The sequence below is a fragment of the Neophocaena asiaeorientalis genome, unplaced genomic scaffold (genome assembly GCF_003031525.2).
Source record: "Neophocaena asiaeorientalis asiaeorientalis breed wild unplaced genomic scaffold, Neophocaena_asiaeorientalis_V1.1 scaffold109, whole genome shotgun sequence".
Classification (NCBI taxonomy): Eukaryota; Metazoa; Chordata; class Mammalia; order Artiodactyla; family Phocoenidae; genus Neophocaena; species Neophocaena asiaeorientalis.
This window is the reverse complement of record NW_020173946.1, coordinates 591,250-613,071: the sequence shown is the minus strand read 5'-3', so window position 1 is coordinate 613,071 and position 21,822 is coordinate 591,250. Positions and strand designations below refer to the sequence as shown.

The following is a 21,822-nucleotide window of genomic DNA, read 5'->3' as shown; positions in this document are numbered from 1 at the left end:
GATATTGCTCACATATTTGGTTTTCTATATCAGAGTATCTTCAATGCTATTGTGCCAATTTTCAAATGGAAACTATGATAAGTAATACTTTAAATGCAAAAATATATGTATCCTGTACTTCAGTATTCATATGATGACTCAACTTTCCTGCCAAGTCAATTTGTCAGGTCCTCGGGCTCCGAGGAACTTTATGGAGGACATTGAGTGTTTCTCAAATTCATTTTGAAATGAAGAAAAAAGTCCTTGCATCTCACTTGTGGAAATACCCCTTACTTAGTTTGGAGGGCGTGATCCCTCCTCCCTCGCCCTGGGCTGGGGACACCATTAGCCAAGCACACAGTTCTGGGACTCTAAGGGAGGACAGCTCAGGACACCCTCAAATCAGTCACCTGAGTTACAAACATATAGACAGCTGAAATAGGTGCTAGACTAGGGGTCACAAATTCAACTTCTCTTCCTGTGCTATCCAGGTGTCCTCTGGACAGTGATGGACAGGAAGTGTAAGTGCAGTTGAGGTTCCTGGATGAGGTTCTTCCAACATTTCCTTTCCCCGTAGGTTGTTCACATCAGGACCTGTTCTCGAGTCTCTGGCAGTCGTAGAGCAATCAGGCCACCCCCAACGAGAGAAGTAGCAGCCAGAAGGATGGGGACCACTTTGGTGATCCCAACAAAAGAAGCAAAGATGGTGTTTCCCAAGATGGCACCAAATTTGCATAATCCATTGAGGATGCCAAAGGCTGTTGCCCTGTAAAAGAAGAAGAAAGTAAATCATTCTGGGAGATGCAAACTAGACCTCCTTAGGTATGTGGGACTGGGTTCTTTCTTTCTCTTGTTAAAGAAGTATGGTGAAGGTGTGGGAGGGAATTTTTCTTCCTAAATGAAAAAGTAACACATTCTTATTTTAGAAATGTGGAAGTACAGAATAACATAAAGATGCAGGAATATATAACTTCACCACTGAAAGTAATCACCATTATTAACATTTTGGAGTATCTCCTTCCCCAACTTGAAAGAATGAAGAAGGATGAAGCAGAAAGTGTAAGTGTTCCCTATTAATAACACTTCGACCCTCTTGTGGCAGAGACTGCTAGTTCTCCCTAAATAGCATTTCTCCAAATGTAAGACTACATTTCCCAGATTCCCTTGTTTCTGAGTCTGGCCATGTGACTAAGTTTAGGCCAATGGGATGTAAGTACTCCCAGCAGCTCCTGAGAAACTCCCTTAAGAGATGTCAAGAGTGGTCCTTTTGCTCTCTTCTTTTATCCTTTTTCCTCCCATCCTGCTTCCTGGAATATAAATGGTCTCATCTTGGACCATAGCTGAGGTCATGAAAGAGGAAGAAGAAGATAAAAAGAGCCTTTAGTGCCTATCTTCCTAAGTGTGCGGTTATTTGGGGTCTGTGTCACCCATGGCAGAAGCTAATCTTAATTGTTATTAATCACACTTCCCAGTGATAACTACTGTTAACCATCAATCCTTTTCTGACTCCATCTATATACAGAGACAATATTCCCAGCACTAGTCCTCCTCAGATTAAGCAAAATATCTCTATTTCACACCACTAGTTTATGAAGAATATGGCTATATTTTTGTACTTTAAATTCTTTTTACATTTTTTCTGTAACTATACTACACTATACCTTTATCCATTTTCACCAGCCCCAATCCCAATCCTTTTGTTTTCTGAATTTTCTTAGATATTTTCACATGTGTATTTTTCCAAATAAACTTTAGACTCATTTTTTCAAGTTCCCAGAGTGTGGAAAAATCTCATGGAGTTTTGAATGGACTCTATAAAAACTAGAGAATACTTGACATTTTTGTAAGATTAAACTTTTGTAGAGTTCAGTAAGATATATCTTGACATATGGTTGAGTCTTCTTTTATATCTCTCAGTAAAGCTTTATGGTTTTCTTCACATAAGTGTTTCACCTTTCTCATCAAATTGATTCCTATATATTTTATGATTTCTTCTATTATTAGATGGATTTCAATTTTAATTTTTTGATATATTTTAAAATCTATAAATTATTAAATTAGTTTTATTATTGACCACCTTACCAAATTATTTTATTGTTTCTGGTAGTCGCTTTAATTCTCTTAGGTTTCTTGGATTTAAAATCACATACCATTGAACTAATGATAACTTTTCCTCCTCTTATTTCTTGTAAAACTTAGAAGTTCTTTGATTCACAGAAAAGGCTCCAAATTCACTATTCTGTGCTTTTCCATCGCTACCTCTATCCCAATACCTCTGTCATCAATCTTGGGAATATCATTAAGATTTGATGCAGAATTGCATTTACCTGCCTTCCACACCACTTCACATTCCTTTCTGGCCAAAGAGCCACTTATCTGCTGTCCTGAAAATTCCTCCTCCAAGAGGAGAAATAACTTTTAAGCAATGGCCTTGACCCTATGCCTTTAAACCAGGCCTCTTCCCATAGGGCATGCACAAAATAAAAGGAAACCCTGGGCATCCCTGCCCCATTCTCCACAAATGCCCTAGACCATCATGCCTCATACCCACCTTTATTTCTGCCCCACCCTTTGTTTGTCTAGTTCTGCACCTTTTCACTTCATTTCCCATTGGCAGGCCTGTTCTCACCTCCCTTTGGATTGCACGATACATATGGTTTAGTCCTAGTTCTTCTCTCCGGGACAAGGTTTGCCCTTATCCTTTGCATCTTGCCATCCACCCCACCCTATCAAGCCTTAGCCTTCCCACTCCCGGCCAATGCCAGCCCCCAGGCAGGAGAAATGCAACAATCTAAAAGACATTTGGTCCATGGAACACCAAGAAGATCAAGATGTGGCCATCATCAAAAAATCTACAAACAATAACTGCTGGAGAGGGTGTGGAGAAAAGGGAACCCTCTTGCACTGTTGGTGGGAATGTAAATTGGTACAGCCACTATGGAGAACAGTATGGAGGTTCCTTAAAAAACTAAAAACAGAACTACCATACGACCCAGCAATCCCACTACTGGGCATATACCCTGAGAAAACCATCATTCAAAAAGAGTCATGTACCAAAATGTTCATTGCAGCTCTATTTACAATAGCCAGGACATGGAAGCAACCTAAGTGTCCATCATCGGATGAAAGGATAAAGAAGATGTGGCACATATATACAATGGAATATTCCTCAGCCATAAAAAGAAACGAAATTGAGTTATTTGTAGTGAGGTGGATGGACCTAGAGTCTGTCATACAGAGTGAAGTAAGTCAGAAAGAGAGAAACAAATACCGTATGCTAACACATATATATGGAATCTAAAAAAAAAAAAAGGTTCTGATGCACCTATGGGCAAGACAGGAATAAAGACACAGATGTAGAGAATGGACTTGAGGACACGGGGATGGGGAAGGGTAAGCTGGGATGAAGTGAGAGAGTGGCATGGACATATATACACTACCAAGTGTAAAACAGATAGCTAGTGGTAAGCAGCCGCATAGCACAGGGAGATCAGCTCGGTGCTTTGCGACCACCTAGAGGGGTGGGATAAGGAGGATGGGAGGGCGATGCAAGAGGGAGGGGATATGGGAACATATGTATATGTATAACTGATTCACTTTGTTATAAAGCAGAAACTAACACACCATTGTAAAGCAATTATACTCCAATAAAGATGTTAAAAAAAAAAACAAAACAAAAAACACCCTAAATGCAATGTGGTATATTGGGTTGGATCCTGAAACAGAAAAAAAAAGGACATTAGTGGAAGAACTGGTGAAAACCAAATAAAGTCAGAGTCTAATAATGTACCAATGTTAATCTCTTAGTTTTGACAAATGTACCATAGTTATGTAAGATGCTAATATGAGGGGAAGCTAGGTGAAGTGTATGCAGAAACGTTCTGTACTATCTTTTGAACCTTTCTGTAAACTTAAAATTATTCCAAAATAAAATGTTTAGTTAAAAAAATGGAAAAAAAAAAAGAAGAAGAAGAAGCCCAAGATGGCCATGGTGGAGGATCTTGGGGCAGATAGACTTCTGGCCAAAGAAGTCCAAGAAAGTCCCAGAGGGAAGCCCAGAGAGGAACTGACCTCTGGTTGGTGGGATACAGCTCCACCGTGATCACATCCAGAGCATTCCAGGCAGCAATGCTTGTCCCACAGAACAGGCACTGCCAGCCAATCATCGCCGACTCACTGTTGCCAAAAAATAGGAAGAAGCAGCAGACAGCCGAGATGAGCATGGAGCCACCTGCAGAGGGAGATCAGGGCAGAAAGAAACATGAAGCCCGTGGCAGACAACACCTGAAAAAACAGATTCATCTCTACACAAAGAAAGATGTGGACCCCGTACATGGTACCCCAGCCACGGGATTAGAGACTTCTATGTGGGTCATATCACCAGAATTAGCCTCCAGGAAGGATTTCGAAAACCTCACCCTATGGTGCTGTCCAGCCCAGAATAACTGAGAACAAGGCAGAGGGTGTGGGTATTAGTAGAGAATTTATTATGCTCCAGACATTGTTCTGAGGTGCCCGAGATACATCAGTATCAAAAGACTCTACTCTCGGGCTTCCCTGGTGGCGCAGTGGTTGAGAGTCCGCCTGCCGATGCAGGGGACACGGGTTCGTGCCCCAGTCCGGGAAGATCCCACATGCCGCGGAGCAACTGGGCCCGTGAGCCATGGCCGCTGAGCCTGCGCGTCCGGAGCCTGTGCTCTGCAGCGGGAGAGGCCACAACAGTGAGAGGCCCGCGTACCACAAAAAAAAAAAAAAAAAAAAAAACAGACTCTACTCTCATGGAGCTCATGTTCCATTGAGAACACAGCTGCAAACGGGCAACAGAAGAACACCTGATCAAGGGCCATGCTGCTTATTTTCATGTATGCCCATCTCCACCCCAGATATCTGAGCTGCCCTTCTCAGCTCTGCTCTGTGCCCCGGGAAGCTAACCCCCATGGACTGCATACCTGGGGGTTCCTTGTCAGTTGTGAGGAGAAAGGGCTTGGCATACTTCTTCCTAATTCCCATCCTGCTTTATAAGCCCTTTATTGGCAAAGGCTGCTTCCCCCCAGGACGGCAGTTCCTCCCGGACACCGCCTGCTCCTTGGTTCCAGCTCTCCCTGGGCTCGGTTACTGCTGTTTTCTCCCTTTGTCCCTGCAGCCCTGGAGGTAGAGCCTGCTGCCGACTTTTGCTAGTATCCGGGTGTCTCATCTGCCTCATTTGTTCCCATAACCCTGCCCACACCTCTAAAACCTGCCCCATCACACAGTCTCTTCCCTAGAACTCTCTGGGGTAAATTCCTTTTCCCACCAGGACCCTGGGTGATACAGCTAATGATAAGAGATCCCACTGAAAGAAGGCTATGTCAAATCCTACTGAAATCCAATACGTCCAGCCCAGAAGAGCTTGGGAAACCTGGAGTGAGTTCAGAGCACAGAACAAGAGGATGTCTGGAAATGCAGTGGGACTAGTTAGCAGAAAGGAAGGAAGGAAGCAGGTCCCAAACAACCAGCTAGAAAACAGGGCAAGAGTCCCACCCAGGCATCAGAACCCTGGAGGAGGGAGGTCTTCAGGTTGCCAAGAAACCAGAAGGCTGGTCTGGCCTCACCCACAAGTGCCTCCTGGGGGGCCTCCACCTGGAATCTCACCCTCAGACCTGGAGCTGCCGAGACTGGTGCCAAACCCTGCTGAAGAGCTGGGGAATGGTAACTGTCTGCTTTATGTCTATTGATTCTGAGAAGGGCTAGGGCTGTGACTGGGTAGCCTGGTAGCCTCTTTCCAACAGCAAGAAGAGAACTAGAATGGGAGGAGACTGGCATCTAGTGGACCACAAGTGCCCTGAGAACTGTATCATCGACATGCATGCATCCCTCAAAGTGGCCAGCCATGGGGCTTGGCATACAATGTTTGTTGAATACAAAATATTATCATCAAATAAATTCAGTGATAGGGAACTGACCCCTCAACTATGTTAGGTCTTCCCACTATAGGTCCCTCTGGTGCCCAGTTCTTCCACTCTCATCATTAGTTCTTATTCCCCTTGTGATGGAGAGGCCTGAGGTCAAATCCCAGCTCCCCCTGTGTGACCTTGAGTGAGGTCACAACCTCCCTGGGCTGTCTCACTTTCCCCATCACAGGGCTATGGTGAGGGTTAAATATGCTGATATTTACAAAACGCTTGGAAAAAAACCTGACCTATAATAAGCACTTCCTAAGTGTTAGTTAAATGAAATTTCTAGTTTACATCTGTCTCTCCCATTAGATCATTTTTCCCTTAAGCACAAGGGTGCTGTCTGTGTCAATTATTGCTGTATTCCCATTGCCAACCATACAGCCTGGCGGAGAATTATGCTGCATAAATTAATGTTTATTGAATGAAGAAATGAAGAGTAGCAGGCTCATCGGCAAAACTTTCTTCTCTGCTGTTAACAAGGCACGACTTCTGCCCAGGAAAGGGCACAGCAGCAGAGAAAGCAGGATAAATGATTCTCCAGCAGACTCGATAGGGGATTTGTCTAAGGGTCAGGGGAGAGGCAGTTTCAAAACAGGTCACCCACATCCCATCGTGACCTTTATTGAGCACCTAGTACTTACTGGGCCCTGAGAATATCACAGCGGATGCACTGTGTGCCAGACCTTTTACTAAAGATACAAAGGGGGCGCTGTCCGAGCTTTAAACCATCTGGCTCGGAAACAAAATACAGGCATTAATAAAAAAGCAAGATATAAAGAACAATAAATAGTAGTTCCAGATATCCAGTTTGGGGGGTATGGCTCTATTTAGCATTAGAGAAATCAATTTTTATCTGGGATACATTCATGATGACAAGAAGGGCTTCAACGGCGAAGAAGAGGCTGTCCACTCTCTCCCTGCCCTGCCTGCTCCCTGCACCCCGCCCTCCCTCTGTCCCTGGTCGAGGGGGGCCATCCATTCTTCTTCACAGATGCACCCACCCCACCCTTCATCGACCCTCACCTCCCAAGAACTTCCTCAGCTACTCCAGGACCTGACCACAGAATTCACTGTTCAACCCTGGGACTTAAAAGACCAGAGACAGAAATTTACTTTCTGGTATGAAGATTGCTCTTTTCTCCTCCAAAATTGTGTTTTTTTCCCATAAAAATAGGCTTGTCAGAGCTGCTCCAAGTGATTTAGTTCAAGTGCCAAGTAAAAATGTTTGGGTTCAGTCACCTGCTTTTCTTCTCTACGTTGACTAGACAGGTTGGAGAGACTGCTCCAAACACACTATTTGTCTAGCTCATTACATATTAATATTTCTAAAATAAATTTTTAAAAAAAGGGCCAGTGACAGAATGGCAGAAGTGTCACACATCTACTCTCACAGTCCTTGTCTCACTGGAGCAAACAGAGGTATTATTTTAACCATTGTGCTTCCAACTCATCTAGGAAAGAGGTCATCTTCGCTGGCTCAGGTCAGTCCCACAGCATTACTAAGTGGCAACTCAGTGGCAGGCACCGTGCTGGGCACGAGTGTCACAGAATTTAATAAGCCACCATCTTCCGTCATCAGGTTTCAGGTCTAACCAGGGCATCGCCGCTAACAGGGGACACAACTCAATCTGCCATGCCTGAGAGATGACCGTCCTCACCACAAGATTAAAAAGCAGAAATCACAGGCATGTCTTGGGCTCACCATTCTAAATATTCATGCTACTACTTATTGACAAAATGATCATGTGATTTATCTTGTTTCCTTTGAGCTTTGCTGCTAGGATCTTGGAATTGATTTTTACTGATCAGCTATATCCCTGGGGCAGAACCCATGGCATGTTTATTAGCCTATGGTCTGCTTCCCCTTTCTTGGCCTTGACTCATATTCTAATGGGTGTACAATTTCCCTGGCCCTGGGTGTATATATTTTGTTTCTTGTTCACTATGCCTGGCATGTGTTTCAGTAACAAACTGCTGAGTGAAGCAAGGCAGACATGAGAACCTGCAATGCACCAAGCACTATGAGATGCTTTGGGTACATTATGCTCGATCTCACAAACCCCTACCAGCTCATTATAGGTCTCCTCATCTATAAGATAAGGCCCAGAGACGTAAAGGAACGTGTCCAGTCAAACAGCCTTTAGGTGATAGGATTCCAACATGAGCCTATCCAACTCCAAAGCCCAAAATGTTATCACTATTAAATAATCATAAGTAATAGGATTTATTTTAAATCATCAAATGAAACCAATGCTCATTTAAGAGCATTTTACAGAGTGGGTACAGTGGATGTATTTAATATCCTATTGAAGCGCTAATAACATAAGTAACTGTCGCAGAATTGCTGAGTCAGGAAATGAAGATGTGTCCCTGGCATGGACCAGACCTCCAAGGGGCCCTGGGGTTTTGCAGATGTGCCTCCTTGGTTCTACACCAGCAGATGCCATCTTACCTGTGTGGTTTCCTGTGTGAGATTTCCTTAAGAAAAATTCCACTGCTTTCATACACTTTAAGCCACTGCCTTAGCCCACTAGAGCACGAATGCGGCGTCCCTAACAACTCACCGATCATCTTGAGCCTTCCGACTCTATCCATGAGAAGGGCAGATATGATGTTCCCAGGCAAGACAGACAGACTGCCAAGGAAGCTGACGAGGTAAATCAAGAAGTCGTTATCTTGCTCTAAGTCCATGTGGCAGCCCTCCTTCTGCTCCAGAAAGGTGACATTGATAAAATGACAGTTGATGAACTTATGCTGGTAGAGGTCTGCGGAGAGACGGAAACGTTTGGTTCACGTGAAATGGAGGGAGGCTGGGGAGATTTGGGGCAGAAACAGGGATAAAGTTATGCCCCTTCCTTGGGCAGGTGGCACCGCCCCCTGGCAATCAGACAGTCTAAAAATCCAGGTGATGCGTGGCCAGGTATGGATGAAGTGGGAAACCTTTAAAAATGTAACGACCTGTTCAAGCTCCTATAAGCAAGGGGAAATGAACATTCACTGAGGGACATGTTTAAGTACAGCATCTTTCAAGCCAGATAATAGTTCTGTTTGTATCAACAAGATGGCATTGAGGGCCACCGTACCTGGGCTACTCCTCTGAGGCTACCCAGTGTATACGAGGGAAATGACCAGAGAATCGGATCCAGATTGAGCCAATCACTCCAAAGCCCATGCAGAAACCTGAACGTGCTTCAGAACAAAAACCATTTGCTCCTTGGTTGTGGAGGAGGGAAAGGGATGACTAAGTAGAGTACAGTGGGTTTTTAGGGCAGTAAAAACACTCTGTATGATATTATGATGATGACTCTTATCCATGTGTCCAAGCCCATAGAAGGTACAACAGCAAGAATAAACATTAGGGCTTCCCTGGTGGCGCAGTGGTTAAGAATCTGCCTGCCAAGGCAGGGGAAATGGGTTCGAGCCCTGGTCCAGGAAGATCCCACATGTCACAGAGCAACTAAGCCCGTGCGCCACACCTACTGAGCCTGTGTTCTAGAGCCTGTGAGCCACAACTACCGAGCCCATGTGCCACAATTACTGACGCCCACGCGCCTAGAGCCTGTGCTCCACAACAAAGAGAAGCCACTGCAAAGAGAAGCTTGTGCACCTCAACGAAGACTAGCCTCCACTCGCAGCAACTAGAGAAAGCTAGTTTGGGTGATGATGATGCCTAGGTTCATTAATTATAACAAATGTACCGCTCTGGTGGGGGATGATGATAATGGAGGAGGCTATGGCATGGGAGCAGGCAGCATATGGAAATCCCTGTATCTTTCTTCCAATTTTGTTGTGAACCTAAAACTTCTCTAAAATATAATGTCTTAAAAAATAAGAATAACCATTTGCTTCGGAACCAGTTCCATGTTTTCTGATACCTTCTAACATCAGCTATTCTAGCAAAAAGGTCACTATATAGGCTCTCAGGAAACCTAGGTTTGGGAACTGGCTCTGTGGTTGACCCACTTTAACCTCCCTGAGCTTCTACCTATGAAGTTAGAGGAAAACACCTAATGATCTCCACTGCTTCCCAGCTCTGACATTTCATGACTGCAAGTGTTTGCAAAAGACCTCAATAGACATTTCTCCAAAGAAGATATACAGATTGCCAACAAACACACGGAAGGATGCTCAACATCACTAATCATTAGAGAAATGCAAATCAAAACCACAATGAGGTATCACCTCATACCAGTCAGAATGGCCATCATCAAAAAATCTACAAACAATAAATGCTGGAGAGGGTGTAGAGAAAAGGGAACCCCTTTGCACTGTTGGTGGGAATGAAAATTGATTACAGCCACTATGGAGAACAGTATGGAATTCCTTAAAAAACTAAAAATAGAATTACCATATGGCCCAGCAATCCCACTCCTGGGCATATACCCCGAGAAAACCATAATTCAAAAAGTGTCATGTACCACAATGTTCATTGCAGCTCTATTTACAATAGCCAGGACATGGAAGCAACCTAAGTGGCAGTCGACAGATGAATGGATAAAGAGGATGTGGCACATATATACAATGGAATATTACTCAGCCATAAAAAGGAACGAAATTGGGTCATTTGTTGAGACGTGGATGGTTCTAGAGACTCATACAGAGCGAAGTAAGCCATAAAGAGAAAAACAAATATCGTATGTTAACGCACATATGTGGAATCTAAAAAAAATGGTACAGGTGAACTTATTTGTAGGGCAGGAATAGAGACGTAGATGTAGAGGACAGACATGTGGACACAGTGGGGAAGGGGAGGGTGGGACAAATTGGGAGGTTGGGTTTGACATAAATACAGTACCATATGTAAAATAGATAGCTAGTGGGAACCTGCTGTATAGCACAGGGAGCTCAGCTCAGTGCTCTGTGATGACCTAGATGGGGGGGAAGTTGGGGAGGGAGGTCCAAGAGGGAGTGGATATAGGTATGCATATAGCTGATTCACTTCACTGTACAGTAGAAACTAACACAACATTGTAAAGCAATTTTACTCAAATAAAATAAAAAGAGTGTTCAAGCAAAGAGGCATCAATGAAACTTGAAAGAAGAAAATAAAAGATATGCCAAAGAGTAAATGTATAGAACGCACTGATATTTTTTTAAGTTCAGGATAAACATAAATTAGGAAGATAAATCCCATAATTGACTATTTAAAGACCAAGGGATATTTAGAGACCAGATATTGAACCTTTTGAGGCTGATATCATGGAGGAAAAAGATGTTCTTGCATAAACTGTGCCTTGGTGCCAATGCCAGGGAGAAAGCATTGATCTGGACATAATGCAAGTATCTCAGTGGAAAGCTCACAGACTTCAGAGCTAAACAAATTAAGAGATGAACCAAAGTTCCTCCAACTTGCTAGCTGTGGCCTTGGACAAGTTGCTTAAGCCCCTGTTTCCTTAGTTGTAAGATGGGAATGATAGTACATTTCTTACTTGAGGCAATATTGGTGAAGCCCCTGGTAAAACTCAATTAGTTTCCTTATAACCCAACTCCACTTGGTATTAATTTATAATGAGAGCAGTAAAAATAATGAGGAGTGAGAGAGTGGTGGAATTTTGTGATTTTTTTTTAATCATGGAAATCTGAAATGGTGTAATTTTAAAATATTCTTATCATCTCATTTCACGCACGAAGCTTGAAAAGATGCAGTTTTCCCTTTTCATTTATTATTGTGAGAACATATGTCTTGAATTTTGTTTCAAATTATGCTAGGTCTTCAAGAATGCACTCCAGGTATAAAACGCAGCCCTCCTGGAATGCTGTTTTTTTCTTTTTTTTTTTAAATATGGGTCATACTTTGTTCCTACCAAAGATCCTTAGCATATAGCATCAGTCTCGTTGAGATCAGAACACTTGTCCAGTACTTTTATTTCCATTTTACATGTGATCAAACTGAGACACAGATAAACTAAATGCCTTGGTAAAGGCTGTGCAAACTTCTTTGTTGCACAAAGAAGCCCCAATGTGGGGCTGGAACCCATTTCTCCACATGAATATCTGTGAATACTTTACTACTCCTAAAGCTTATGACTGAACAGTTTGATTCTAGACAACAAGCCCACCCTGTTCGTGTCCTTACCTGTGTTATAAAAGATGGTCGATTCAATGGTGCAGTTTTTGAAATAGGTATCAGTCGATGTAACGTCTTCAAAATAGCACTCGTCAAATAAAGTGTCCTCAAAGAGTACATGTTTAAAGTACATCTTTGTGAACCTGTGGGAAAAAATTAGCCCCTGAATGATTCATCCAGGAAAAAAAAAAAAAGGAGACTTGAGACTCAGATGGAAAACACAGAAAGGCAGAAAAAAGGAGAACTGCAAACCCAAAGGTGCTGGAACGTTATTTTCAACCCAAACTAGTTCCCCATTTCTTCACTGTGTGTTTATAAATGGGGAGGGGCCTCAGGACAGTGGAAGCTGATGTCTAGTCCAGGTACACAGCCTGTGGTTCCCATATGCAGGTTCATGGACCTCCTACATCCGAATCACAGAAATGTGAAACAGTGTGAAATGAAAATGTTAATAACATCTCACTATAGGAGTTTTAAAAACATGAATACCCCTCAGATGGTCTTAGAAGGTTTAAAGGTAGTAGATGTGTGAGGGCCTCAGAATCTTTGTTGAACCAAAAAAAGTGGGGAAATGGGCACTTTCATCCACATTGTTGGTAGAACATAATTGGTGCAGCCTCTTTGGAGAGCAGTTTTGCAAAATTTAAAATGTAAAATCCCTTTGACCTAGGAATACCACCTCTAAAAATTCATCGTACACATACTGCTCACGCATTCAAAGAGACACATTCACTGATCTTCATTGCAACATTGCTGATAACAGCAATGGATTACTAGATAGATAGATAACAGATAGATAGATGATAGATAGAGAGATAGAGAGATAATAGATAGATACCATACAGTAGAATACCACATAGCCATTATAATTATTAGGTAGATCTGTATGTCTTAATATGGAAACCATCTTCAAGATATATTGTTAACTGAAAAAATTAAATACAATATGGTGTTTATTGCATGTGACCATTCATGTAAGAAAGGATATGGCACATATGCCTGTAAATGCATAGCATATACCTGGAGAGTGACGCAAGACACTGGCAGATGTGGTTGGCCCTGAGGAGGTACAATGGGGGTTGGGCATGAGACAAACGTAATTTTTTCTTTATATCAAGTGTACATAATACTTTTTTACTTAAAAATAAAACAGTCAATAAGAGGTAAAAACCCCTAGATGATTATGAGGTGCAGCCACATTTAGGAGCTGCTGCAAGACTCCAACTCCTACATAAACTTAAAAGAAAAGAACAATATTACATTTAAAAACATACACTGACATACATTAACATCATCCCCTATTGGTTATATTTACCAAGCTTGGTTAAACTTTTAAGCAAGAAACCTTTGGCTATGTCTTCATTTATGAAGAATTACAACCCGTTCATTCATCTGTCTATTCATTTATGTAGATATTCAGTCTTCAGCAAATACTTACATAGCTTTAGGTGTTATGAGTACAGAGGAGAAAGACATGGTCCCTGCCCTCAAATCTAATGGGAAAAAAATAAGCAAACAGGCAACTACAAGTCAGTGGGAATCACAGTGACAAAGGTAGCACAGGGTGCTGAGGGTCATTGTTCCTCTTTACAGCGACCAGATCATTCAATCCATGACCACATGCAATGCGCAGTGCCCTTTACCCTTTATGCTCTGTTGTGTTCTGCTGAGAACGCTAACCTAGAGCCACCTCTCATTAGCTTCTGCCAAAAGGCCTCCCACCCAATAAGAAAGCCTGGGTCAGTGCTTCTCAAAGAGAAGTCCCCAGACCCCTTGCATCAGAATAAAATGGAAGGTTATTGTGAAAGACACAGTTTTCTACATTCCATCCTGGACCTCTTGAACTAAGACCACCAGAGGAAGATGCCAGATTATTATACTTTAGAAAATGTGAGAGTCACTGATCTAGGAAGCCAAAGTGTTTTCAACAATTTTTCTTACGTTTAAATTTGCTGCAGACTTTTAAACAGCAGCCTCCAAAAGTTATCACTGGACTCTTCATATTTCCATGGAAAAACTAATCCATAAGCCTTTGTTACAGGAAGATGGCTCTGATGTCAAAATTAATGTAATTTGTATGCTGAATGTATTTATTCAGGAAAGCTATTCCTGGAGACTGTCTCAGGTCTTTGCCCTTCTTAATATATCCTTCTCTTTAATACAGTGATAGGCTGGTGATGTGGCCTTCGGTGGTATTTTAATGTTCTACCAAAAGTGGGTGAGAAAGCAGAGCCATAAATCATAATAGGTCTGACACAGACAGACCTTAAAATGTATCTCCAAGTAAGTTATAAAAAGCCAAAATCATAAAAGAAGAGATAAAAGGAGAAAGGGCCAAGGCATATTTTATGAGTCTTTTACATAAATCATCTCCTCCAATCTCTAATTTATATACTAAACTGGTCCAAGATTCTTCATTCAGGAGATTTCAAAGGCTGAAAGAAAAGTTAACAAAAGTATCTTGTGGAACTTTTCCTTTAAGGAAGCAGAAGCTATTGGCGAAAGAAATAAAAGGGTGGACTTAGGACATGGCCATCTTATATCTCCAAACAGTTGAAATATTATTTCATGGAGAAGCAGATTTATAGGATGGGAAATACTGGTGCTAATGTCAACCAAACAGACTCTCTAAGGACATATGTTCTTGTGCCTCAGAATATAAGATTGATACCAGAGTTGAATAAGAACAGTATAAGGGGGTTTCCCTGGTGGCGCAATGGTTGAGAGTCCACCTGCCGATGCAGGGGACACGGGTTCGTGCCCCGGTCCGGGAGGATCCCACATGCCGCAGAGCGGCTGAGCCTTTGAGCCATGGCCACTGAGCCTGCACGTCCGGAGCCTGTGCTCCGCAACGGAAGAAACCTAAAAAAAAAAAAAAAAAAAAAAAAAAAAAAAAAAACAGTATAAGCGAAATATACACCAATCTCACGTAGATGCAAAAATCCTAAATAGAACCTTAGTTCCATGGGTTTTAGCAAACGTATGATGAGATGTATCCATCGTCATGGTCTCATGCAGACTATTTTCCCTGCCCTAAAAATCCTCTATGCTCTGCTTATTTATCCATCCCTCTCCCCTAACCTCTGACAGCCACTGATCTTCATAGTTTTGCCTTTTCCAGAATGTCATATAGTTGAAATTATACAGAGGTAGCCTTTTTTAGAGGGGTTTCTTTCACTTAAGAATGTGCATTTCAGGTTCCTCAATGTCTTTTTATGACTTCATAGCTTACTTCTTTGGTCCTGAATAATACTCCATGGTCAGTATGTACCACAGTTTATTTATCCATTCACCTACTCAAGGACATCTTGGATCATCACTGGATAGATAATATGGTAGTTCTGGCAGAGGGTATATGGGAAATCTCTGTGTCTTCCTCTCAATTTTGCTGTGAATCTAAACTGTTCTAAAAATAGTCTTAACAAAATAATAAGTTGAAACCCAATTTGAAATATTTGCACAAGTATTTTGTAAAAAATAAAGGACATGTACGTTGCCTCCAAGTTTTGGCAATTATGAATAAAACTGCTATAAACATCTAAACAAACACAAAATTAGTAAATCAAATTTGTCAATGTATTGATTGCCATTTTAAAAAATTCACACTGGGGGCTTCCCTGGTGGCGCAGTGGTTGAGAATCTGCCTGCCAACAGGGGACACAGGTTCGAGCCCTGGTTTGGAAAGTTCCCACATGCCGCGGAGCAACTAGGCCCGTGAGCCACAACTACTGAGCCTGCACGTCTGGAGCCTGTGCTCCGCAACAAGAGAAGCCGCGACAGTGAGAGGCCCGCGCACCGCGATGAAGGGTGGCCCCCCGCTCGCTGCAACTAGAGAAAGCCCTTGCACAGAAACGAAGACCCAACATACCCAAAAGTAAATAAATAAATTTATTAAAAAAAAAAAGATCACACTGAATGATTAAGATATATCCCAGGAATCAAGTATGGTTGAATACTGAAAAACAAATATTATTTTAATATATCATATTAATAGGTCCAGGGAGAAAACAATATGATGATCATAATAGATGCAGAAAAACGTTTGACAGATTCAATACACTTTCATGATAAAAACTCTCAGCATACTTAAAACAAAAAAGAATTTCCTTAACTTTATAAAGGAGGCCAATCAAAAACATATAGCAAATGTCATACTTAAAAGGAAAACACCCCAAATGCCCCTGCTGAAGTCAGGATACCCATTAGCATGGCTTCTATCCACCACCAAACCGGATGTCATAATCAGCACAATCAGCTACACCTCAATTAAAAGTAGTTAAAAGAAGTAAATAGCCTCAAAGTAACAAAACCAGTTGAAACATTTATAGTATGAGAATTACACATTCACATCTATAACCTAGTATGATATTTACCTAAACTTTAAAGCACACAAAAGAATGCTGTACGATGTTTACTGATACATAAATATATTGGAAAAGTATAAAAACACACATGAATGTAAAACACCAAATTTATGACCGTGGTGATCATCACTCCTCAGGAGGAAGAAGAAGAGCATCAAGAAGGGCAACGGGGCTTCCCTGGTGGCGCAGTGGTTGAGAGTCTGCCTGCCAATGCAGGAGACACGGGTTCATGCCCCAATCTGGGAAGATCCCACATGCTGTGGAGTGGCTGGGCTCATGAGCCATGGCCGCTGAGCCTGCATGTCCAGAGGCTGTGATCCACAATGGGAGAGGCCACAACAGTGAGAGGCCCACATAATGCAAAAAAAAAGAAGGGCAACGGAGTGAGTGACGTTTAATCTATATTAAAATCTGAAGTCAATGTAGCATCGTTTATGGTTTTACAAAGCTAGGTGCTCTGAATAGGGCTGTTGGTGTTATTCTCTATTCTCCACGTATTGGATATATTTCATGATGGAATGAAAAGGAAAAGAAAGGAGACAAAACAATTGTTATGGGCAGGTGATAGGCTGGTATAAAAATAACAAGGGGAAACTATTAGAACTAATAAAAGAGCTCGGTTAGAGATAAAACAAACATCCCCAAATCAACAGGATTTCTATTGATCTGCAATAACCTGGGTAAATGTCTGATGGAGGAACAGCAATCCCATTTTCAGTAGCCAATTAGTTGTAAAATATTCAGGAAGAGGCTCTATAAGACCTATGCCGGACCTAGATTAAATTACAAAATTTTGCTGAGATATTTTATTAACTCTGAAGCCTGATGGACATTACATATCAATATTATGACTTTCAGATGTGGAATCAGAGGCTTAAACAGGTCGGTCAGAGGTGGCTCAGCTGTTTACTGACCCATCAAGGCTTGGAACCCAAGTCCCTCAAGCCTTGGCTACTTCCTCAGACCTGAAGCCAAAAGGTACATTTAACACATTTCCCACCCTTGCCAGCTTCGCAGAGATTTACTGTCCTGAAACACACCCACTGCAGATGAGGAAAATTCCTACTGATGCCCCACTAAAAAATGCTTTTAACAGTGTGGGTAGCATTTCATTGTGATGTGTGAAATCAACCTTCTCTCTTCTAGATATGCATTTGCTTTCTTTCTCTCTGCTCTCCCTGCTAAAAGTAATCTTCCCCCATGTGTGATAGTCAATAAAGTAAATAATTTTATTTAAATTTTTAATCAGCAAAGAGTGGATAAAGTCTGAGGGGGAATACTGGTACGAATGGGGACAATGCCCCATCCAAGCTAAAGAACTTAAAGAATTTAACTCTCCAAAGAGGCTCAAGGTTTCCAAAGGTGGCGTGTTTTCTAGTTTATGACCAGCAGATGGCAGCATAACTCAAGAAAAGAAACCAGGTTCAATTCCTCAGGTTAGTTTCAAAAGTTCCTAATCTTTTTCCAAGGAGAAAAACACCATTTTTGTTCAAATAAATTGCTGGGGTAAAAATTATGAGCTTCAAGTGACAGTGGTATCCCCTGGTTAAAAAACTGAATTACATATATATGACAAATTAAAATGAACTCATTGCAACTTCTGAAGGAATTTATACTTTAATAATCACACAAAAACATTTGTATGCATTTGAAACACAGAAACATGGCAGAACACCTGTGTGTGAAGAATATTTACATCCACTCCCAGACAATCACTGGCCTGCTTATGCATTTGCAGACCCTTAACAATAACTCTATTGTTCCCTGGGGTCCTGCTTCCACAGATGAGGCCACCGCCTTCCTCAAGCCTTAAGCTTTGGGAGGCTGGGATCTTTTAAAAGGACAGAGTGGAGCAGAAGTTCCCATTTTCTGTGTAGCTAAGTCTTAGAACTCCAAAACCTACTTTTAAAAATCCTAACAGCTCTGGCATTGCAATTAACTTTTTAATGCAGAAAGCACCATGTAAAACAGGGCCTTTGTGGGAATGCAGAGTTTCCCAGTGAGACGGTATTTGTAGTTGTCAAGGTCATAGGTTGGAGTCCGAATGCATGAATTGGTGAGAGATATTTCTAATCTATTTACGTTAGCTGTGTGATGTGGGCAAGCAACTCAACCTCTCTAAGCTTGTTTCCCGACCTGTAAGAGAGAAAGCACATTTCTTGCCTCCTGGAGTTTTTGTGAGGATTAAACGAGATAATCTCTGAAAGGCACTTAAGGAAGCACCTGGCACACAGAAGTGTCATTACCATCGTTATTATTACTAACACCACAATAGAGTATCACTGAACATTGGAAACTTCATAGATAAGGTCTCTTTTAGTGAATTCGTCTCTGCAGGGAATAACAACATATCATGGGTGACATCTAGCCATCCATAATGTCCCTTAGTTTTCAACATTTCCAAAGCGTTCTAATAAAGAAGGGCAACATTTCTTCCTTGGCAATGCCAACGCAAGATCTCTGGGCTTATATTGAAGAGCCCTGATGGTGAGAAATACTGGGGAGAGTTGCCATCCACCAACCACTAGCCTTCGAGCTGCCATCCCTGGAGTGGCCACTCTCAGCAGATTCCAGGAACCGAAGTGTCCCCAAAGAGAGCATGTGCATACATGGGCACGTGAAAGTGGAGATGTTTGTGACTGAGCCTCGGCATTTTAAAAAATCATCTGAAAATCTGAATTCCAGGTCCACGGATAGTCGGTCCTAACTTTCCTGTCCCAAAGGCCTTATATTTGTAGAAATAACATTCCCCTTTTTTTGGTCACACTTCCTTTCTCATCCTAAATAACAGTGAACATTTGCTAAGGTCTGGCCGCTAAGAACATATGGACTAGACTGCCCAAGCCAACTTCCTTGGACTTCACCCAGACATACACTTCTTTCTCACAGTCACGGGCATGGCCACTTAGACACACAGGTGGGTGCAGGCTGGGGAAGTAGAACTGAGTCGGAGGAGAAAATTCATGGTGATAATTCTTGCACAGACACATTAACCTGGGGGCAGTTTATACCACTGACACTGGGCTATGGTGTTTCTGGTGTATCATGCCCTCGCCTGACCCAGTGAACTTGCTAAGGATAATTCAAGGAGGGAAACAGCAGAGGTGAAAATGCTCAGTTTAGTGGAGCATGTGGCCTGGAGGAAACTCTGTCCTGCCCTGACCCATTTGGGGCCTTCAGAGGGCAACCTCAAAGCGGTGTTCTGAAAGCCCAACAGGCTGGACTATCCACCTCAGGGTCCCAGGAGTAGGAAGAGGAGGAGTCAAACAGATTGAGGAGGATGTGGGCAGGACTTTTCTAACACTCCACTCATTTTTGCCCCAAAGCACAACAACATTCTTGATGACAATGGGCCATGCCAATCGACACTTGGAGGTAATGTTAGGCGAAAGAATAACATAAGATAGTGTTATATTGGCCTCTGGATTTGCTTCTGAAGAAGCATCCAGAATCAAAGAAAAAGCTCAACAGCCAGGCTGTGAGTTGGTGCAGGACCTCACTGGTGAGAGCTCTGGGACCTCTCTCCAGGCAGGCATCACTGAGGGGCTCTCTGCGCATCACCGTTAAAGATGCGAGGTCTCAGGAGAGATCATTTGGTTGACCCTCCTTGGATGAATCAACCTTAGGCAGGATGACAGGGGACGGCACAGTACAGACAGAGCCACCAGGGGCACTGTCGAGTCTCTGGCAGCCATGGTAAGCTGTGATGCTCCACCAGCCTTGGAGCTCAATCCTCGCCATACTGAATTCTTATCTTCCCAATGGCTCTCTCCCCAAGACAGTACCCACACACAGTCCCCTTGATCTGAGGAAAGCCCATGGTCTCCCACTTACTTGTCATTCACAAGTTTCCCACGTTGGTGAATCTGATTTTCCATTGTGAAGTTGATTGTGACACCATACACGTGCTCATCGTGAAACACCTTCATTTTGGACTTGTATGCTTCATCTTGAAAATACCGGATCATATCAGGGAACCAAACTGTCAGTCCATAGTAACTGTAATACAGAAGACAGAATATTTGAACAGCAACACCATCAGAGACTGCATTCAGGACTTGATGTAAATCAAGCCCATTTTAAATGTATCAGTATGGTTCATTAGAAATATCTAATAATATAACTCATCATATTAATAGATCTAAGGGAAAAAAATCATGACTACATCCATAAGTGCCAAAAACGTATTTGATAAAAAATGACATTCATTCCCAATAAAAACAATAGATTAGGAATTCATGGATGCTTCCTTAGCATGTAAAAAAATATATATCTCAGCTCAAAAGTCAGGATCTTTCTTAATGAGGAAACACTGCAGTCATTACCACTAACATAAGAAACAAGACCAGGATATGCATTATCAGCACTACTGTTTAACACTATGTTGCAGGTCTTAGCTAACTCAGCTACTCATGAGAAAGAACAGAGGAATATAAAGTTGCAAAGCAAGAGGTAAAACTATCTGGAGGGCAGACAGCAGAGGCAAGAAGAACTACAATCCTACAGCCTGTGGAACGAAAACCGCATTCACAGGAAGATATACAAGATGAAAAGGCAGAGGGCTATGTACCAGATGAAGGAACAAGATAAAACCCCAGAAAAACAACGACATGAAATGGAGATAGGCAATCTTCCAGAAAAAGAATTCACAATAATGATAGTAAAGATGATCCAGGACCTCAGAAAAAGAATGGAGGCAAAGACTGAGAAGATGCAAGAAATGTTTAACAAAAACTTAGAAGAATTAAAGAACAAACAAACAAAGATGAACAATATAATAACTGAAATGAAAAATACGCTAGAGGGAATCAATAGCAGAATAACTGAGGCATAAGAACGGATAAGTGACCTGGAAGACAGAATGGTGGAATTCACTGCTGTGGAAGAGAATAAAGAGAAAAGAATGAAAAGAAATGAAGACAGCCTAAGAGACCTCTGGGACAACATTAAATACAACAACATTCACATTATAGGGGTCCCAGAAGGAGAAGAGAGAGAGAAAGGACCCGAGAAAATATTTGAAGAGATTATATTTGAAAACTTCAGGGAAGGAAGATAGACAAGATGAAGCGGGAAGTTTATAGCTATACATCCTACCTCAAGAAACAAGAAAAATCTCAAATAAACAATCTAACCTTATACCTAAAGGAACTAGAGAAAGAAGAACAAACAAAACCCAAAGTTAGCAGAAGCAAAGAAATCATAAAGATCAGAGCAGAAATAAATGAAATAGAAACAAAAACAATAGCAAAGATCAATAAAACTAAAAGCTGATTCTTTGAGAAGATACACAAAATTGATAAACCATTAGCCAGACTCATCAAGAAAAAGAGGGAGAGGACTCAAATCAATAAAATTAGAAATGAAAAAGGAGAAGTTAAAACAGACACCACAGAAATACAAAGCATCCTATGAGACTACTATAAGCAACTCTGTGCCAATAAAATGGAAAACCCGGAAGAAATGGACAAATTCT

At 41.8% G+C, this 21,822-nt stretch overlaps 1 protein-coding gene across 3 annotated transcripts in view; it reads right to left on the bottom strand.

Annotated features, from left to right (window-relative positions):
* Window positions 1-561: 561 nt before the first annotated feature.
* SV2B (synaptic vesicle glycoprotein 2B) overlaps window positions 562-21,822 on the bottom strand; it is an 85,262-nt gene continuing 64,001 nt past the window's right edge. For 2 of the 3 annotated variants that reach the window (XM_024752834.1, XM_024752837.1), the window contains 5 exons: window positions 20,181-20,345; window positions 11,992-12,125; window positions 8,480-8,680; window positions 4,051-4,210; window positions 562-745 (listed from right to left, as the gene is read on the bottom strand). In XM_024752834.1, the coding sequence (XP_024608602.1) occupies window positions 562-745; window positions 4,051-4,210; window positions 8,480-8,680; window positions 11,992-12,125; window positions 20,181-20,345 (844 nt within the window). The remainder of the gene's footprint in view (window positions 746-4,050; window positions 4,211-8,479; window positions 8,681-11,991; window positions 12,126-20,180; window positions 20,346-21,822) is intronic. The other variant, XM_024752835.1, reaches the window with a different exon arrangement.